The sequence below is a fragment of the Tympanuchus pallidicinctus genome, unplaced genomic scaffold, assembly GCF_026119805.1.
Source record: "Tympanuchus pallidicinctus isolate F22 unplaced genomic scaffold, pur_lepc_1.0 scaffold56, whole genome shotgun sequence".
NCBI lineage: Eukaryota > Metazoa > Chordata > Aves > Galliformes > Phasianidae > Tympanuchus > Tympanuchus pallidicinctus.
The window spans coordinates 304,312-319,451 of NW_026294776.1; the positions used below are offsets into that span (position 1 = coordinate 304,312).

General features: G+C 51.5%; 2 protein-coding genes and 1 pseudogene across 7 annotated transcripts in view; 2 read left to right on the forward strand and 1 right to left on the reverse strand.

Moving 5' to 3' along the window:
• The window catches only part of LOC128091935 (zinc finger protein 383-like), a 240,547-nt gene that overhangs the window by 129,307 nt on the left and 96,100 nt on the right, over nucleotides 1-15,140 (reverse strand). Inside the window, exon 5 of one of the 3 annotated variants that reach the window (XM_052705360.1) lies at nucleotides 4,988-6,535. In XM_052705360.1, the coding sequence (XP_052561320.1) occupies nucleotides 5,361-6,535 (1,175 nt within the window). In that variant the 3' untranslated portion in view covers nucleotides 4,988-5,360. Of the gene's footprint in view, nucleotides 1-4,873; nucleotides 6,536-15,140 lie in introns of those variants that run through there. The other 2 variants (XM_052705362.1, XM_052705361.1) reach the window with 2 other exon arrangements.
• The window catches only part of LOC128091939 (zinc finger protein 239-like), a 132,922-nt gene that overhangs the window by 55,278 nt on the left and 62,504 nt on the right, over nucleotides 1-15,140 (forward strand). The gene's annotated exons all lie outside the window — the stretch shown is intronic.
• Nucleotides 1-15,140, forward strand: part of LOC128091940 (zinc finger protein ZFP2-like) — a 139,164-nt pseudogene that overhangs the window by 55,115 nt on the left and 68,909 nt on the right.

The window sequence follows — 15,140 nt, forward strand, 5'->3', positions numbered from 1 at the left end:
AGAACTGCGAGCCGTGTGGATGGTTATAACCAAGGAACCCGGTGATGGTATCCTGGACATCTGCACAGATAGTTGGGCTGTGTACCGGGGGCTCACTCTTTGGATTGCACAGTGGGCCACCCAGGAATGGACTATCCACGCCCGACCCATCTGGGGCAAAGATGTGGTTAGATATATGGAATACGGTCAAACACAGGACTGTACGTGTCTACCATTTTTCTGGTCATCAGCCCCTACAGTCACCGGGAAACGATGAAGCCGACACACTGGCCCGAGTTCGATGGATTAAGAATTCACCATCTGAGAACGTCGCCCACTGGTTACATCAGAAGCTATGGCATGCTGGACAAAAGACAATGTGGGCAGCTGCTAGAGCATGGGGACTGCCCATACAACTATCTGATATCGTCCAGGCATGCCAGGATTGCGACGCTTGCTCCAAGATGAGTCCGAGATCGTTGCCCGAAGCAACAGCCCATCTTGCTAGGGGACACAATCCTCTCCAGCGATGGCAGGTCGATTACATCGGACCCCTTCCTCATTCCGAAGGGGCAAGATATGCCCTGACCTGTGTCGACACTGCAAGTGGGCTACTGCAGGCCTATCCAGTACCAAAAGCAAGCCAGGCATATACCATCAAGGCACTCACTAAACTGATGTACTGAGGAGGTTATCAAGAGTAGTCAGCATGGGTTCACCAGGGGGAGGTCATGCTTAACCAATCTGGTAGCCTTCTATGATGTTGTCACTGGGTGGGTGCATGGAGGGAGAGCAGTGGATGTAGTCTACCTTGATTTCAGCAAGGCTTTTGATACTGTCCCCCACGACATCCTTATAACAAAGCTGAGGAAGTGTGGGATAGATGAGTGGACAGTGGGGTGGATTGAAAACTGGCTGACTGGCAGAGTGCAGAGGGTCGCTGTTGGTGGTGCAGAGTCCGGTTGGAGACCTGTAACCAGTGGTGTTCCTCAGGGGTCAGTGCTGGGTCCAGTCTTGTTCAACATCTTCATCAATGACCTTGATGAGGGGATAATGGCCACCCTCAGCAAGTTTGCTGATGATATGAAGTTGGGAGGATTGGCTGAAGGCCGTGCTGCCATTCAGCGAGACCTGGACAGGCTGGAGAGCTGGGCAGAAAAAAAACAGATGAGGTTTAACAAAAGCAAGTGTAGAGTCTTGCATCTGGGGAGGAATAATTGCATGCACCAGTACAGGTTGGGGGATGACCTGCTGGAGGGGAGCTCTGCAGAGAGAGACCTGGGTGTCCTGGTGGACGACAGGTTGGCCATGAGCCAGCAGTGTGCCCTTGTGGCCAAGAGGGCCAACGGCATCCTGGGATGCATTAAAAAGAGCGTGGCCAGCAGGTCGAGGGAGGTGATCCTCCCCCTCTACTCTGCCCTGGTAAGACCTCATCTGGAGTACTGCGTCCAGTTCTGGGCTCCCCAGTACAAAAAAGACAGGGATCTCTTGGAAAGAGTCCAGCAGAGGGCCACAAAGATGGTGAGGGGCCTGGAGCATCTCTGCTATGAGGAAAGGCTGAGTGAACTGGGTCTGTTCAGCCTTGAGAAAAGAAGACTGAGAGGGGACCTGATCCAGGTCTATAAATATCTAAGATGGTGTGGGGGGCAGAATGGCGAGGCCGGACTGTTTTCAGTGGTGAGTGGAGACAGGACAAGGGGAAATGGCCGGAAACTGCAGCATAGGAAGTTCCGCACAAACATGCGCAAGAACTTCTTTACAGTGAGGGTGACGGAACACTGAAACAGGCTGCCCAGGAAGGTTTTGGAGTCTCCTGCTCTGGAGATGTTGAAGACTCGCCTGGATGCCGACCTGTGCGACCTGGTTTAGGGAACCTGCTTTGGCAGGGGGGTTGGACTCGATGACCTCTGGAGGTCCCTTCCAACCCCTGTGATTCTGTGATATCTGCCTACGGGACACCTCAAGTAATTGAGAGTGACCAAGGGACTCATTTTACTGGTGCAACGATACAGTGCTGGGCAGAAGAAACTAACATCGAATGGTGATTCCACCTGCCATATAATCCAATGGGGGCAGGCCTCATCGAACGTTATAATGTATTCTTAAGGCTGCCCTGAAGACAGACTCCCAGTCCCTGCAGGGGTGGACGAAAAGACTGTATGAAACCCTGCGGGACCTGAATGAAAGACCTCGAGACGGCACACCCAGTGCCCTGAGAATGTTGCAGACGACATGGGCCACCCCGCTTGGGATCCAAATTACGGGCACTGATCATCAGGTAAAACCCCAGATAGGTAACAAAAATAATCTTCTGCTCCCTGCCCCTGAAAACTTAGAGCCAGGTACCCATAAAATAAAATAGCCCTGGAAGGTGCAGGTAGGACCCAAGTGGTGTGGCCTACCTGCCCCCTGGGGGAGATTGTTGGAGGTGGGAGGCTCAGCAGTCCCTCCAGTAACAGGTACATGGCCTACTGATATTGTGGTCAACACTGCGATCTTTATTGCTAAAGGGACCCCCATCGTGTCCCTGTGGCAGATCAGGACACCTCCTTTGGTGTCTGATACCGTTATGCAGCCGCAGACATCCGGCCAGAAGGTGTGGTACAGGCGGCCAGGACGTGCCCCAGTACAAGCGGAAGTGTTGACCCAGGATAGAAATACGGCCTGTATCTTGCCCTGGAGAGCAGACCTTCCCCTCCTGGTACCTGTGAAACATCTGTATGACTCCCCGTGAGTCTGTGAGCCTTCAGGACCACCGGAAGGAACAAAATGACATCAAGTGTTCCAGTGTTGCTGTCAGATCACGTACAACACCCGGTGATGGTCTGCATGGGACTGATGGAACGTAGAACGGACCTGCACCTCAGGACCTCATGCCTCCAGTCACATCATCGAGCACTGGCCCATAGAAGAGTATGGACATCCACTGATCATCACTCGTCTCGAATTGTACCAACACATGTTGCGATAAAATTGTATAAGTGTCACGATATAGCGGATCTCTGTATTAGGGAAAGCTTACCCTTTAGTTAACCTGATCATTGGTTCACACTGTGAAGGGCTGGAGTGTATGGGAACTGCTGAGTCATGGCCTGAACCTCCGATTGATCACCTGAGGTGAGCCATGAGTCAGCCAGAGGAGCACAGGTGAAGGCAATTCACCTGTGCTGCCAGAAGGGGTGGAGCTAGGCTAGACCTATTTAAGAGCTGGCTACCATTGGGAAGGATCTCTTCTGGAGATCGCCTCTTCTGGTGTTTTGTGGGTGAGCCCAGCATAAGGGTAAGCCTTCTATTTATTCTCTTTTGTTACCATAGTCTACTTTGCCTAACACCCCTGTTCAGTTTGTGATTATAACAGCCTAATATTCTTTGATTATACAGAGCCATTGTCACTGTAGGTAACGTCAGCAGTAGCAAGATTTGAGAAGCAAAATGATCTCCCTCACACTGCATTTTTCCCACTGACTGATACTGAGTCCCCCAAGGAAGTCAGAGAGTACTTCTGCTCCTGGGTGGATGTGTGAGTATCTCCCACATGACTTCAACAGTCACATATAATCAGATCAGTTGGCCAAGAAAATCACACAGCTTACTGGCTTTGTGCTACAACCCCTAAATTGCTGGGATGCTGTTGACACACTGAGACAAGAGAGTCTGATCTTGAGATACTCCTTTAAAGAATTAAGAATAATTAATTGGTACCATTGTCCAGGCTGAGTGGCTTATAGTAGACTCCCACAGTGACATCCTCTTTAGTTTTCCTTGACCCTTAATCCATACCCAGAGGCTTTCAACCATGTCATTACTTACTGTAAGCTCCATTCCATCCAGTCTACCAGTACACAAAGCAACCCCATCCCATCTCACCTGCCCTGCATCTCCAGCCTGCAGAGCCCAGAGCCATCCATCACACACAGCACACCCGTCACAGGACCGTTCCCACCACCTCTCACTCATGCTGATGATGCTGCAGCATACAGGGCCTCCAGCTTTGGATGCTAATGTGAGAAACCAATAACATGTAACAGCCTTGCACATGGGCACCTGGGGGGCTGGTTGTTCCCTTGGGAGCTCTGTCTGTGCCTGTGTTGATTCCATGAGTGCAGAGGTGACCTATGACACAGAGGGTAGAGCTTTCTGTGGGGCAGATGCAACTATTGGTAGAATTCACCAAGACAAAACCTCCCAAGTGAACATCCACTCCTCCATGCCCAACGATTTACCACCACAGGAAAACAAACCATAGTAGCGTCAGGAATGCTCCTGTTCCTGCAGCTGGGGCACTGCAGTCACAACTCTGCAGGGGTTCATGTCTGCAACAGAAGGACTTTCCCCAGAGCAGAGGAAAAGATGGCGAGTTCAGAGGCAGACAAAAAGCTGAGTTTTCTAACTCCTAATCCAACTAAATAAGATGTGTGACAAAACATTGGGGGGGAAACCTACCATTAAATTGATAATTTTAGGAAATAAAAATGGAAAAAAAAGCTTCACTAGCTCACCAATCACAACCTCCACTTCCTGCCAACTGCATTCCAAGCACAGCAGCTTTAGCTGAGCGCAACAAATGTGAAGGCCCTGCTGTGGGAGATCTCAGACACACCTTGCCAAGGTCAAATCAAAAACCTTCAAGCTCTAAAGGGATTACTTGCAAGGCAAGCACACACTGGAGAGCACTCTGATATCTCTGTGCTGTGGGGATGAGCTGCTTGTACACCCTGAGGGTTTGCACTGCCTTCTGCTCAATCCACCTCCTGAAACTTGGGATGGTTCATTTAGGAAGAACAAGCTCAGCTTTTTGTAGCTTTATTGGAGGCAAACAAGGCTTGATGTCACACAGCTGCTGTGACCAGCTGTTCAAAGCATTTGAGAAGAGTAGTAGAACCAATGTGCAGCACGGCCAGGAAGGAGATAGAGCTCCTGGCATGGTCACCTGATGGGCTCTTTTTCATCTGCTCTTTGTCGGCTCTCCTCCCATCTCCCTGCTGCTCAACTGGACTGCGCATCTCACCTCAGCATTGTGGTGAGGCCTACCCACCTTTCGGACATTCTCTCTCTCATTATATTTTATTTATTAGCTTCAATTCTTATTATATTGTATTATGGTGTGTTATCTTGCATTCCAATACTACATTGAGTAAATCAGTTTGTTTCTCCTCAGGTCATTCCCGCTGTTTTTAATTTTTTGGGGGGGTCCCCTGTTTCCCTTTTTTCCAGAGGCACGGATTTTATGAAATCCCTCCACCCCGCTGGTCACGGAACTGGGCCAAACCAGCCCAAAAACTGTTGACAGAAGCTCTGCAGGCTCTTTATCTTGTGTGGCTGTGCTGGTAGGTAATGAGGCTGGAACTGTTTCTGAAGGTTCCCCGTATCCTGGGGATGCTTTACAGCCTGTGTGCGCTGTGGATGTGCTTGTGGGTGCTGAGATTAGACCTGCGTTTGAAGCTTTTCTCACATTCAGGACACTTGAAGGGTCTCTCCCCCGTGTGCGTGTGCTGATGGCTCTTCAATTCAGAATTCCTTCTGAAGCTCTTCCCACACTCAGGACACTTATAGGGTCTTTCTCCTGTGTGCATGCGCTGGTGGTACTTTAAATCAGAACAACTTTTGTAGCTCTTTGCACACTCTGGACACTTATAGGGTCTTTCTCCTGTGTGGATGCGCTGGTGGCGTTTCAATTCACAACTGCTTTTGAAGCTTTTTGCACACTCAGGACATCTATATGGTCTCTCATCTGTGTGCGTGTGCTGATGTCTCTTCAATTCACAATTCCTTTTGAAGCTCTTTGCACACTCTGGACACTTATAGGGTCTCTCTCCTGTGTGAATGCGCTGGTGGCGTTTCAATACACAACTGCTTTTGAAGCTTTTTGCACATTCAGGACACCTATATGGTCTCTCATCTGTGTGGATGCGCTGGTGGCGCTTAAATTCAGAACTGCTTTTGAAGCTCTTCGCACACTCAGAGCACTTGTAGGGTCTCTCCCATTTGTGTACATGCTGGTGCAGCTTCACATCAGAACTGCTTTTGAAGCTCTTTCCACAATCAGAGCACTTAAAGGGTCTCTCTCCTGTGTGCAAGCGGTGGTGGTATGTGAGGTGGAAACGGGTTTTTACGGTCTTCCCGCACTCACAGCACTTGTAGGGTCTCTCCCCTGTGTGGAAGCGCTCGTGTTGCTTCACATGAGACCTGCTTTTGAAGCTCTTCCCACACTCAGAGCACCTGTAGGGTCTCTCTCCTGTGTGGATGTGTTGGTGGTATGTGAGTTGGGATCTCCATTTGAAGCTCTTCCCACAATCAGAGCACTTGTATGGCCCCATTGCTGAGCGCATGCACTGCTGGTTAACAATACTGGAATCTTTTTCAAAGCTATTTCCACTCTCAGTGCATGGATTCTGATTTTTCTGCTGGCACACATCCTTGCTCCTCGGTTCTTCAGGCTCCTTTTGACCTAAGTTGAAGTCCAACGGGCTCCTCCCTGTCTTTAACATACACTTTCCCGGTGGCTCCATGATCTGCTCACCCTGACCTTGCTCCAGGCCTCCTTGGACATCCCTTCTGATTTCTTCCACACAAACACCACCCCACAGCCTTTCGGCCACATCACTTTCCTGCAGGTCCTCCAGTATGCCTGCAATCCCAGTTCCTGCTGGATGACAGGAAATCCAGAAATAGCACACAGTGCCCAAAATAAAACACACACAGAAATGGCTCTTCCAGACCCAAACTTCTTCCCTCCACCACCTCACCTGCGCTGAGGTCTCCTGGCACGGCCTCAGGGCTATGCACATCTGGGATCCAGGGCTCTTCCCCTCTTTCAAGCAAGGAAATCAGCACAGGTTTGGAGGCTCGAGGTGGAGCTTCAATGGAAGAAATATGGAGATAAGAGTGTTTCCCAGAATCTGGCACAGCCGCTTGTCCAGCAACTTTGCAGTACATCCATCACCATGATGAAAACAAGATCAGGGCCGTAATAACAGTGGGCAATCAAATACCCATTAGAACGTTTCCTTTAATATTTTCCAAACAGCTCAAGGCCCAAGGGTACAAGAATGTTCATGGGAATGGAATATAGAGGCAATAAATGCAGAAGAAACAATCTGGAAGCGGTCTGTCCACTAGGGCTGGTGACACCATGCAATGCAGCAACACAAGGGCTGTTTGCAGGGAGCTGGTTCTCCCGCTCCAGGCTGATGCCTGCTTGCCAAAACTGACACTGGGGCATTTATGAGTCTGTTGTGCATACTAACCCTTTCTGATAGTCATGCTTCTCAGTCTTTCCTTTGTTGCTGTTATCAGTATGTAACTACACGGCAATTTTACTAGCTCCAGCCTGCAGAGGCTCCTTCTGCACAGCCAAAAGTGCCCTAACGAGGAGGAAAGGCAGCAAAGTCCTCACCCAGCAAGGCCACGCACTGGTACGTCTCCAGCATCACGTCCCAGTACAGCGCTCGCTGCGCAGGGTCCAGCAGCGCCCACTCCTCCCTGCTGAAATACACGGCCACCTCCGCAAAGCTCACGGGCTCCTGCAAGCAAAGAGGCTCCTTGCTGGGAACAGCCAAGGCCCAGGGAAGCAGCTCACACAGGACACAAACTCCCGTCCCAGCCACTTCTCTGGCCCCAGCACACACATGCTGGCTGAGGCCACCTCCCTCTCCCCCTGCATTCACATCCCTCACCCCTCGGCCTCTCCTGCCTGCTTCCCCCAGCCCCTACCTGAGATGGATGTGCGGTGGCCATCTGCTGCTCTCCTGCACCTGAGATGATCACGGCTGGATGGCAGAAGTTGAACTGGAGCCTGCAGGGACAAGAGAAATGGCAGGGGAGCTGTGAGGGAACGCAGCAGTCCCTGTCCCAGCCCAGCCCTCCACAGCCCATCTGCAGGGCACTGCCTGGGGGATGGCACAGCAGGCCTTGCACAGGAACACAAGCAGCAACAGCACTGGTAACGCTCTGGCTAAAGCTGATTACAAATCACAAAGCTGACTCAGTCTGGGTGGCACAAAGAACTGACACCTGGTTCAACAGCTGAGGGTACATGGACTGTATGCCTAAAGACAATACATAGCAAGGAGGCAGTCATCTTACCCCTAAACAGGGAGTAGCCCAAGTGCCCCTTGAACTCTCCTGCACAGCAATGGGCTGCACGACAGGATCTCCCCACAATCAGGGATGGCTCTCAAGGCCACATCTGTACAGAGATCCCACTCGGCTTCATGTCAAGACACCTTGCTGACACAGGTCTTCTGTAAGAGACCCAGGGTTAGTTTGGAGCTTTGTGAGCTTCTCTAAGGTGATGTGCTACAGTGAAGATCTCAAGGTATTCACACAATCATAGAATGGCCTGGGTTGAAAAGGTCCTCAGTGACCATCTTGTTTCAACCCTCCTGCTATGTGCAGGGTCACCATCTACTACACCAGGCTGCCAGATCTACCAGGCTGATGGAGATCTTCTGTAAGAGACTCATGGTTAGTTTGGAGCTTTGTGAGCTTCTCTAAGTTGTTTTTTTAGAGTGATTATCTGAAGGTAATCACATCATCAGAGAATACCCGGGGTTGAAAAGGACCACAATGACCATCTAGTTTCAAGAAACTGCAATATGCAGAGACACCATCCAGCAGACCAGTCTGCTCTGAGCCACATCCCAGAGGCCCAAAGGATGAGGCATCCACATCCTCTAATGGCAACCTGTTCTTGTGCCTCACCACCCACACAGAAAGTGAAATACTTCCTCTTGATGTCTAAAATAATCTCCTCTAACTCCAATTAAAACCATTCCTATAGTCCCATCACTATCGAGGCTCGTAAACAGCCGTTCTCCTCCAGTTTATACGTTTCCTTCAAGTCCTGGAAAGCCACATGGAGGTCTCCCCTGAGCCTTCTCTCATCCAAGATAAAAAAAGCCCAATTCCCTTATTGCAGAAAGATTGCCTCAACGGCCGCATCTCCATGTTTTCCCACCAGGGGGCGCCGCTTCCCATTCAGCTCCGCACGCACACCGCGCTCACTTCAGGGCGCGGTTCTCAGCACCGTGCGCCCTTTGCACGAGGCAGCCTGGGCTGCACTTTACTGATGTGCTGCTCGGGCGCGTTCTCAAAGTGTGCTCCAGTCAGCCCACACGCTCTCAGCTTTACAGCTCCTATTACGCAGCCCAGTGCTACGGCTCGCGCAGGTGTTGGACGTGCTCAGGGTCCGCAGCTGCGTGCTAAAGGCATCTGCAGCTGCAGGGACAGCCTGAACAAAAGCCTTGGGAGGGATTTGCACATCCCCAGCTGAGCCATCAGCCCAGTGCTAAGAACACAAAAGGTAACTCTGAAAGGACTGCTAGAGGCAGGTGTTGCCTGCTGAGTCCCCGAAGGGAAGCTGCCGGGGACGGGGGGTTCAAATTCCCCCCTTGGAGGCTTCACATGCAGACACTCAAAAGGAGGCTTCTATCAGTGAATCCATGCCTGCAGAGCTGTAGAACAAGGTCATCTTGTGTCTCCTGTGGTCCACAAGGAGAAACACGGTCCCAGCTGGGCAGTATTACAGAGATAACTGGGCAGCAGAACACGCTGAGCTCCTCTGCTCACTTCCTCGCTGTCCCAGCTCCAACCCTTGCTTGTGCCCCTCGGAGCCCAAGCCGGGCTGCAACACGCCTTGGAACCGCTGCTCCCCTTGTTGTAGCCCGTCTGGCCCAGCAAACCTGCCATGCTGGGCAGCAGCTGGAGCAGGGACCGGGCTCCCACCTGGGCTACAGCAGTGCTGGTTCCGCCCCACCCGCTGACTCACCCCACTGTCCTCCCGCTGCTGCTGGCAGGGGGCAGGAAGCGTGCGCTCCTCTGCACGAGCCGCGAAGGGCTCCTACCTTGGGTGCGGAGCAGACTGCTCCCGCCTCTGGTGCGGGCAACCGGGCTCCTGGGAGTCGCGGAGAGCAGAGGCTGCCGAGTGCCCTCAGCCCGGAGCTGGCCGCAGCACGGCCTCGCTGCTCCTCCTGCCACCGCCGTGCTGCCCGGACGGCTTCCGGCCAGGCTCTGGCCGCTTCGGCACAGCCTCAGGTGCAGGCAGCAATTCCCACAGCGAGCACGGCCCGAGCCGGCTGCCGGGCCTTGGGCAGTTTCACAGCTCGTTCTCATGGCACATCCCCTTCCGGGGGAGAGAGGAAGGGATGAGAGCTTTGTTTCTTTTTACTGCGGAGCTGTTTTTGTTGTCTTCTGAGCAGTTAATTCTGCACTGGCAAGTGATGCACAGTAAAGAAAGGCCATCCAAAAGCTCTTTTTAAGGCTTTTTTTTTTTTTTTAGGCTTCTTTGAGGCTAGCGTCAGGAGTGCACTTGCACTGGGAGCCAGCAGCTTGTGGGCAGGCTCCTGAGTTTCCAGGGGTGGAGCTGCTATATTAGTGGCACGGTTTAAATACCCACCCTCACCTTCACTCCTGATAGCTAGCTTCCACCCACGGGTTGCATCAGCTGAGAAATCATTGTTTCTGCTCACTGAGAAAGGGGAGGTTCAGTGAGTGAGTACAGCCCACGCTTCCCATAGGGTGCTACATCTGTGTGTGTGGGAGGTGGTCCAGTGGTGAGAATTGTAAGCTCTGTTCCCTACTTGCTCAGGAGACCGGCTTTCCTTGGCAGTCCCTGAGGCTGAAACATGGTCTCCACTAGACAGTGGTCTCATTCTAAGAAGACTGTGGCAACCCTGATGGAAAGCTTGCTGAGAAATGTTGCTGTTCAGGCCTCTGGCTGCAACGAGTGCCTGAGCCTACTTCTGCCTGGGGAGAGTGGCAGGGACTTCACTTGTATGAGGTTTGGGCAGGTGGATGAGCTGCTCAGCCTGGTGGTGAAGCTCAAGGATGCGGTGCAGAAACTTAGGACCGTCAGGGAGTGTGAACGGGAGATCGACTGGTAGAGTGACTCACTGGCTTACCAGAGAGAAAGGGCTTTGGGAGAAAAAGCCCAGACAGGTGGTGGACCCCCTATCCTGTCACAGTTGGACAGACCTCACTGATGAGGAAGGTTGGAAGAGAGTCCCAACTCGGTGTCACAAGAGACACCCACGCCTGCCCAGCCTGCTTCCACAACTCTGAGTAACAGGTTCCAGTTGCTGGAAGTTGAAGGGAGGTGACTGGAGAAGAGATGGAGGATCTGCCTAGGAGAGAGCCTAGGGCGAGGCGGTCTCCCCCATAGCTTGAGACTGCCTCTGACAGGAAAGAAAGAATGGTGGTCGTGGTGGGTGACTCCCTTCTCAGAGGAATGGAGGGCCCCATATGCACACCTGACCCGGACTGTCTGGAAGTGTGCTGCCTTCCTAGGGCTTGTGTCAGGGACATAACCAAGCAGGATAGATGAGGAAGGAAGAGTGGTGGTGTGGCCCTTTATATTACAGACTGTTTCAAGGTTGAAGAGCTTGGAGTTGGGAATGATAGAGTGGAGTGTGTATGGGTAAGGAACGGGGGGAGGGCCTGTAGCAGCGGCATCATGGTGGGGGTCTGTTATTGACCGCCTAATCAGGACAAAGAGTTGGATGAGGCATTCTATGAGCAGCTCGTGGAAGTCATGGGATCACCAGCACTTGTTCTGATGGGAGACTTCAACTTCCCTGATATATGTTGGAAATATAATATAGCACAGAGGAAGCAGTCCAGGAGGTTTCTAGACTGCGTGGATGATAGCTTCCCTATGCAACTGGTAGGAGAGCCTGCCAGGGGCAGTGCCCTGCTGGACCTGGTCTTCGCTAACAGAAAAGGACTGGTGGCAGAAGTGAAGGTTGGGGACCGTCTTGGGCAGAGTGACCACAGAATTGTAGAATTCTCCATTCTTGGGGATGTCAACAGAGTGACCAGCAAAACTGCCTTCTTGAACTTCCGAGGGCGGACTTTGATCTGTTCAGGGCTCTTGTAGCACGGGTCCCTTGGGAGTCGCTTCTCAAGGGTAAAAGGGGCCCAGGAAGCCTGGATGCTCGTCAATCCATGGAAATCTTAAAGGCTCAGGAACAGGCTGTGCCTAGTGCTATAAGGCAAGCCATAGAGGAAGACAACTGGTGTGGATGAGCCAGGAACTACTGGTGAGACTCAGGGAGAAAAAGAGATTCTACATCCTCTGGAAGAAGGGACAGGCTGCTCGGGGAGATTATGAAGATGTAGCTAGGGTATGCAGGGAGGAATTTAGGAAGGCGAGAGCCCAACTTGAGCTCAGTTTGGCCTCTGCAGTAAAAGACAACAAAAAATCCTTTTATAAATATATCAAAAGCTAAAGAAGAACCAAAGATAATTCTCATCCTATACTTGATGCAGCACGGAATGTGGCCACTGAGGACAAGGAGAGGGCTGAGGTCCTCAATGCCTTCTTTACATCTGCCTTTAACAGCCAGATCAGTCATCCTCTGGGCTTTTTATGCCCCGATCTGGAAGCCTGGGACACTGCTCAGAATTTGCCCCCAGCAATTCCGGTGGAGACAAACAGAGAGCTCCTCCTCCATCTGGACTGTCACAAGTCCATGGGACAGGATGGGCTGCACCCTCGGGTGCTGAGGGAGCTGGCGGGGGTGATTGCTGAGCTGCTCTCCGCCATCTATCAATGCTCCTGGTTAACTCGTGGTGTCCCACAAAATTGGAGGCTTGCTGATGTGAGTCCCATCTTCAAGAAGGGCCGTAAGAAGGATCCGAGGAACTATAGGCCTGCTAGCCTGACCTCAGTACCAGGGAAGGTTATGGAGCAAATCATCTTGGATGAGATTGCACGGCATGTGTGCAGTGTCCAGGGGATCAGGCCCAGCCAGCACGGGTTCGTGAAAGGCAGGTCGTGCTTGACCAACCTCATCTCCTTCTATGACTGGGTGAGCAGTCTGGTAGATGAGGGAAGGGCTGCTGATGTAGCCGACCTAGACTTCAGCAAAGCCTTTGACATGGTCTCTCACAGGTTTCTTGTGGGGAAACTGGCTGCCCATGGTCTGAACAGGTTTACGCTTCTTTGGGTAAGGAACTGGCTGGAGGGCCGTGCCCAGTGGGTAGTGGTGACTGGAGTGAAGTCCAGCTGGCGACCCGTTTCAAGTGGTGTTCCCCAGGACTCGGTACTGTGGCCCATCCTGTTTAATATCTTTATTGATGACCTAGATGAGGGCATTGAGTGCACCCTCAGTAAGTTTGCAGATGACACCAAGCTGGGAGGTGATGTCTATCTGCCTGAGGGTAGGAAGACCCTTCAGAGGGACTTAGATAAGCTGGATCGCCGGGCTGAGGTGAATGGGATGAGGCCAAGTGAACGGTCGTGCACTTTGGCCACAATAACCCCATGCAGCGTTATAGGCTTGGGTATGAGTGGCTGGAAGAGTGTGAAGAAGAGAAGGACCTGGGGGTGTTGGTTGATGCTCGGCTGAACATGAGCCAACAGTGTGCCGAGGTGGCCAAGAGAGCCAATGGCATCCTGGCCTGCATTAGAAATAGTGGAATGGAAATAGCCAGCAGGAGCAGGGAGGTGATCATCCCCCTCTACTCAGCACTGGTGAGGCCGCACCTCAAGTACTGTGTTCAGTTTTGGGCCCCTCACTACAAAAAAGATGTTGAGGTCCTGGAGTGTGTACAGAGATGGCAACAAAACTGGTGAAGGGTCTGGAGCACAAGTCTTATGAGGAGCGCCTGAGAGAGTTCAGATTGTTTATTCTGGAGAAGAGGAGGCTCAGGGGAGAACTCACTGCACAGTACAACTTCGTGAAGGGAGGTTGTGGAGGAGAGGGATGTGGCCTCTTCTCCCAGGCAACAAGCAGGACACAGGGAGATGGCTGTATCTTGCATCAGAGGAAGTTTAGATTAGACATAAGGAAAAACTATTTCTCTCACAGAGTGGTCAGGCACTGGAATGGCTGCCCAGAGAGGTGGTGGAGTCGCCATCCCTGGCAGCGTTCAAGACGTGTCTGGATGGTGTGCAGCATGATATGGTTTAGTAGCTTGTGCTGGCTAAGGTGATGAGGAGAAGGTTGGACTGGATGATCTTATAGGTCGTTTCCAACCTTGTGATTCTAAGATGATTCTATGATTCTATGTGCTTTGTTACGCTAATGGAGCATCACTCTGCTGGGTCCCTTTGCTTCCTTTGCTGGGGACATTTGCACATCCTTGTGGTCACAGGTCCCCATGTCACTGCCCTGCCGTTCCTTTAACTCTTCTCACCCTTGAGCAGCTCCCAGCAAGAGGCAATCTCCGGCTGCCCTGTTTTCAAGGGCAGCATCTCCCTGCAGCTGGGTCACTTCCTCACTGAGCGCTGCCCATGGCACTGATGTCACGTTTCTACTCACTGAACAAGTGAGTGCTATTGCAAACAACTTCCTATCCTGCTTTCTCAATTCAGTCTTCCCTGCAAGGCATGAGCATGGTTAAGCTCTCTGCTGTACGAGGGCCGGCTCTGCTGTTTGCTGCTGTGGATCTACAGACTTTAAGGCCACCCAGAAGGAACCGCCCTCCGGGTAACCGGGGTTTGTGTCAGGAAAGACTGCTTCCAGTTCTATTGCATTTTCTGTGGGCCAAAAGTGGGCTCCAAGTTTCACTTGGCAATGTTTAAACTCTACGCATCTTTCTGCAGGGGATGTTCCTCTGAACTTTGCCGTGATCACAGCTGCATCTCTTTCCTTTCTGCTGATAACCCAGCTGTACACATGACCAAAAGTGTTTCCTCTGCTCACATCAAGGCTTTCCAGAAAGCCATGGTTTTGTAATAAAACGGCTGGTATCCCTATGGCTGACAGGGTCTACAGATCCTCTTCTGATTCTGCTCTTGAGAACAAAAAAGAAAAACAAAAAAGAAAGCAAGCTAACAAAGAAGCCCACCTTAGTCTAGTTTGGGACTTGGTTCACCAGATTCTGCCAAGTGTTCTCACTTCTATCCCACTCAAGCCTAAGCAGAACTATCATATGTGTGGAAAATCACAGATCATGGCCTGAACAGGATGACTTGTGGGAAATCCAACTCCATAACCACAAAATGGTTATAAAGCAGGTCTATTTTGAGTTACAGCACTACGCACACGCTGGGGGCTGAGGGAGGAGTCTCTCCTAACCTGCACACCGTAAAGCGACAGTTTAAGGATCTTTATAGAGACAAGTTACACATATGCAATAATAGGAGAGGATATTACCATTGATTCTAAGAAAGTAGGCGTAGATTATTCTGATATTACACTGATATGTATAGGAGG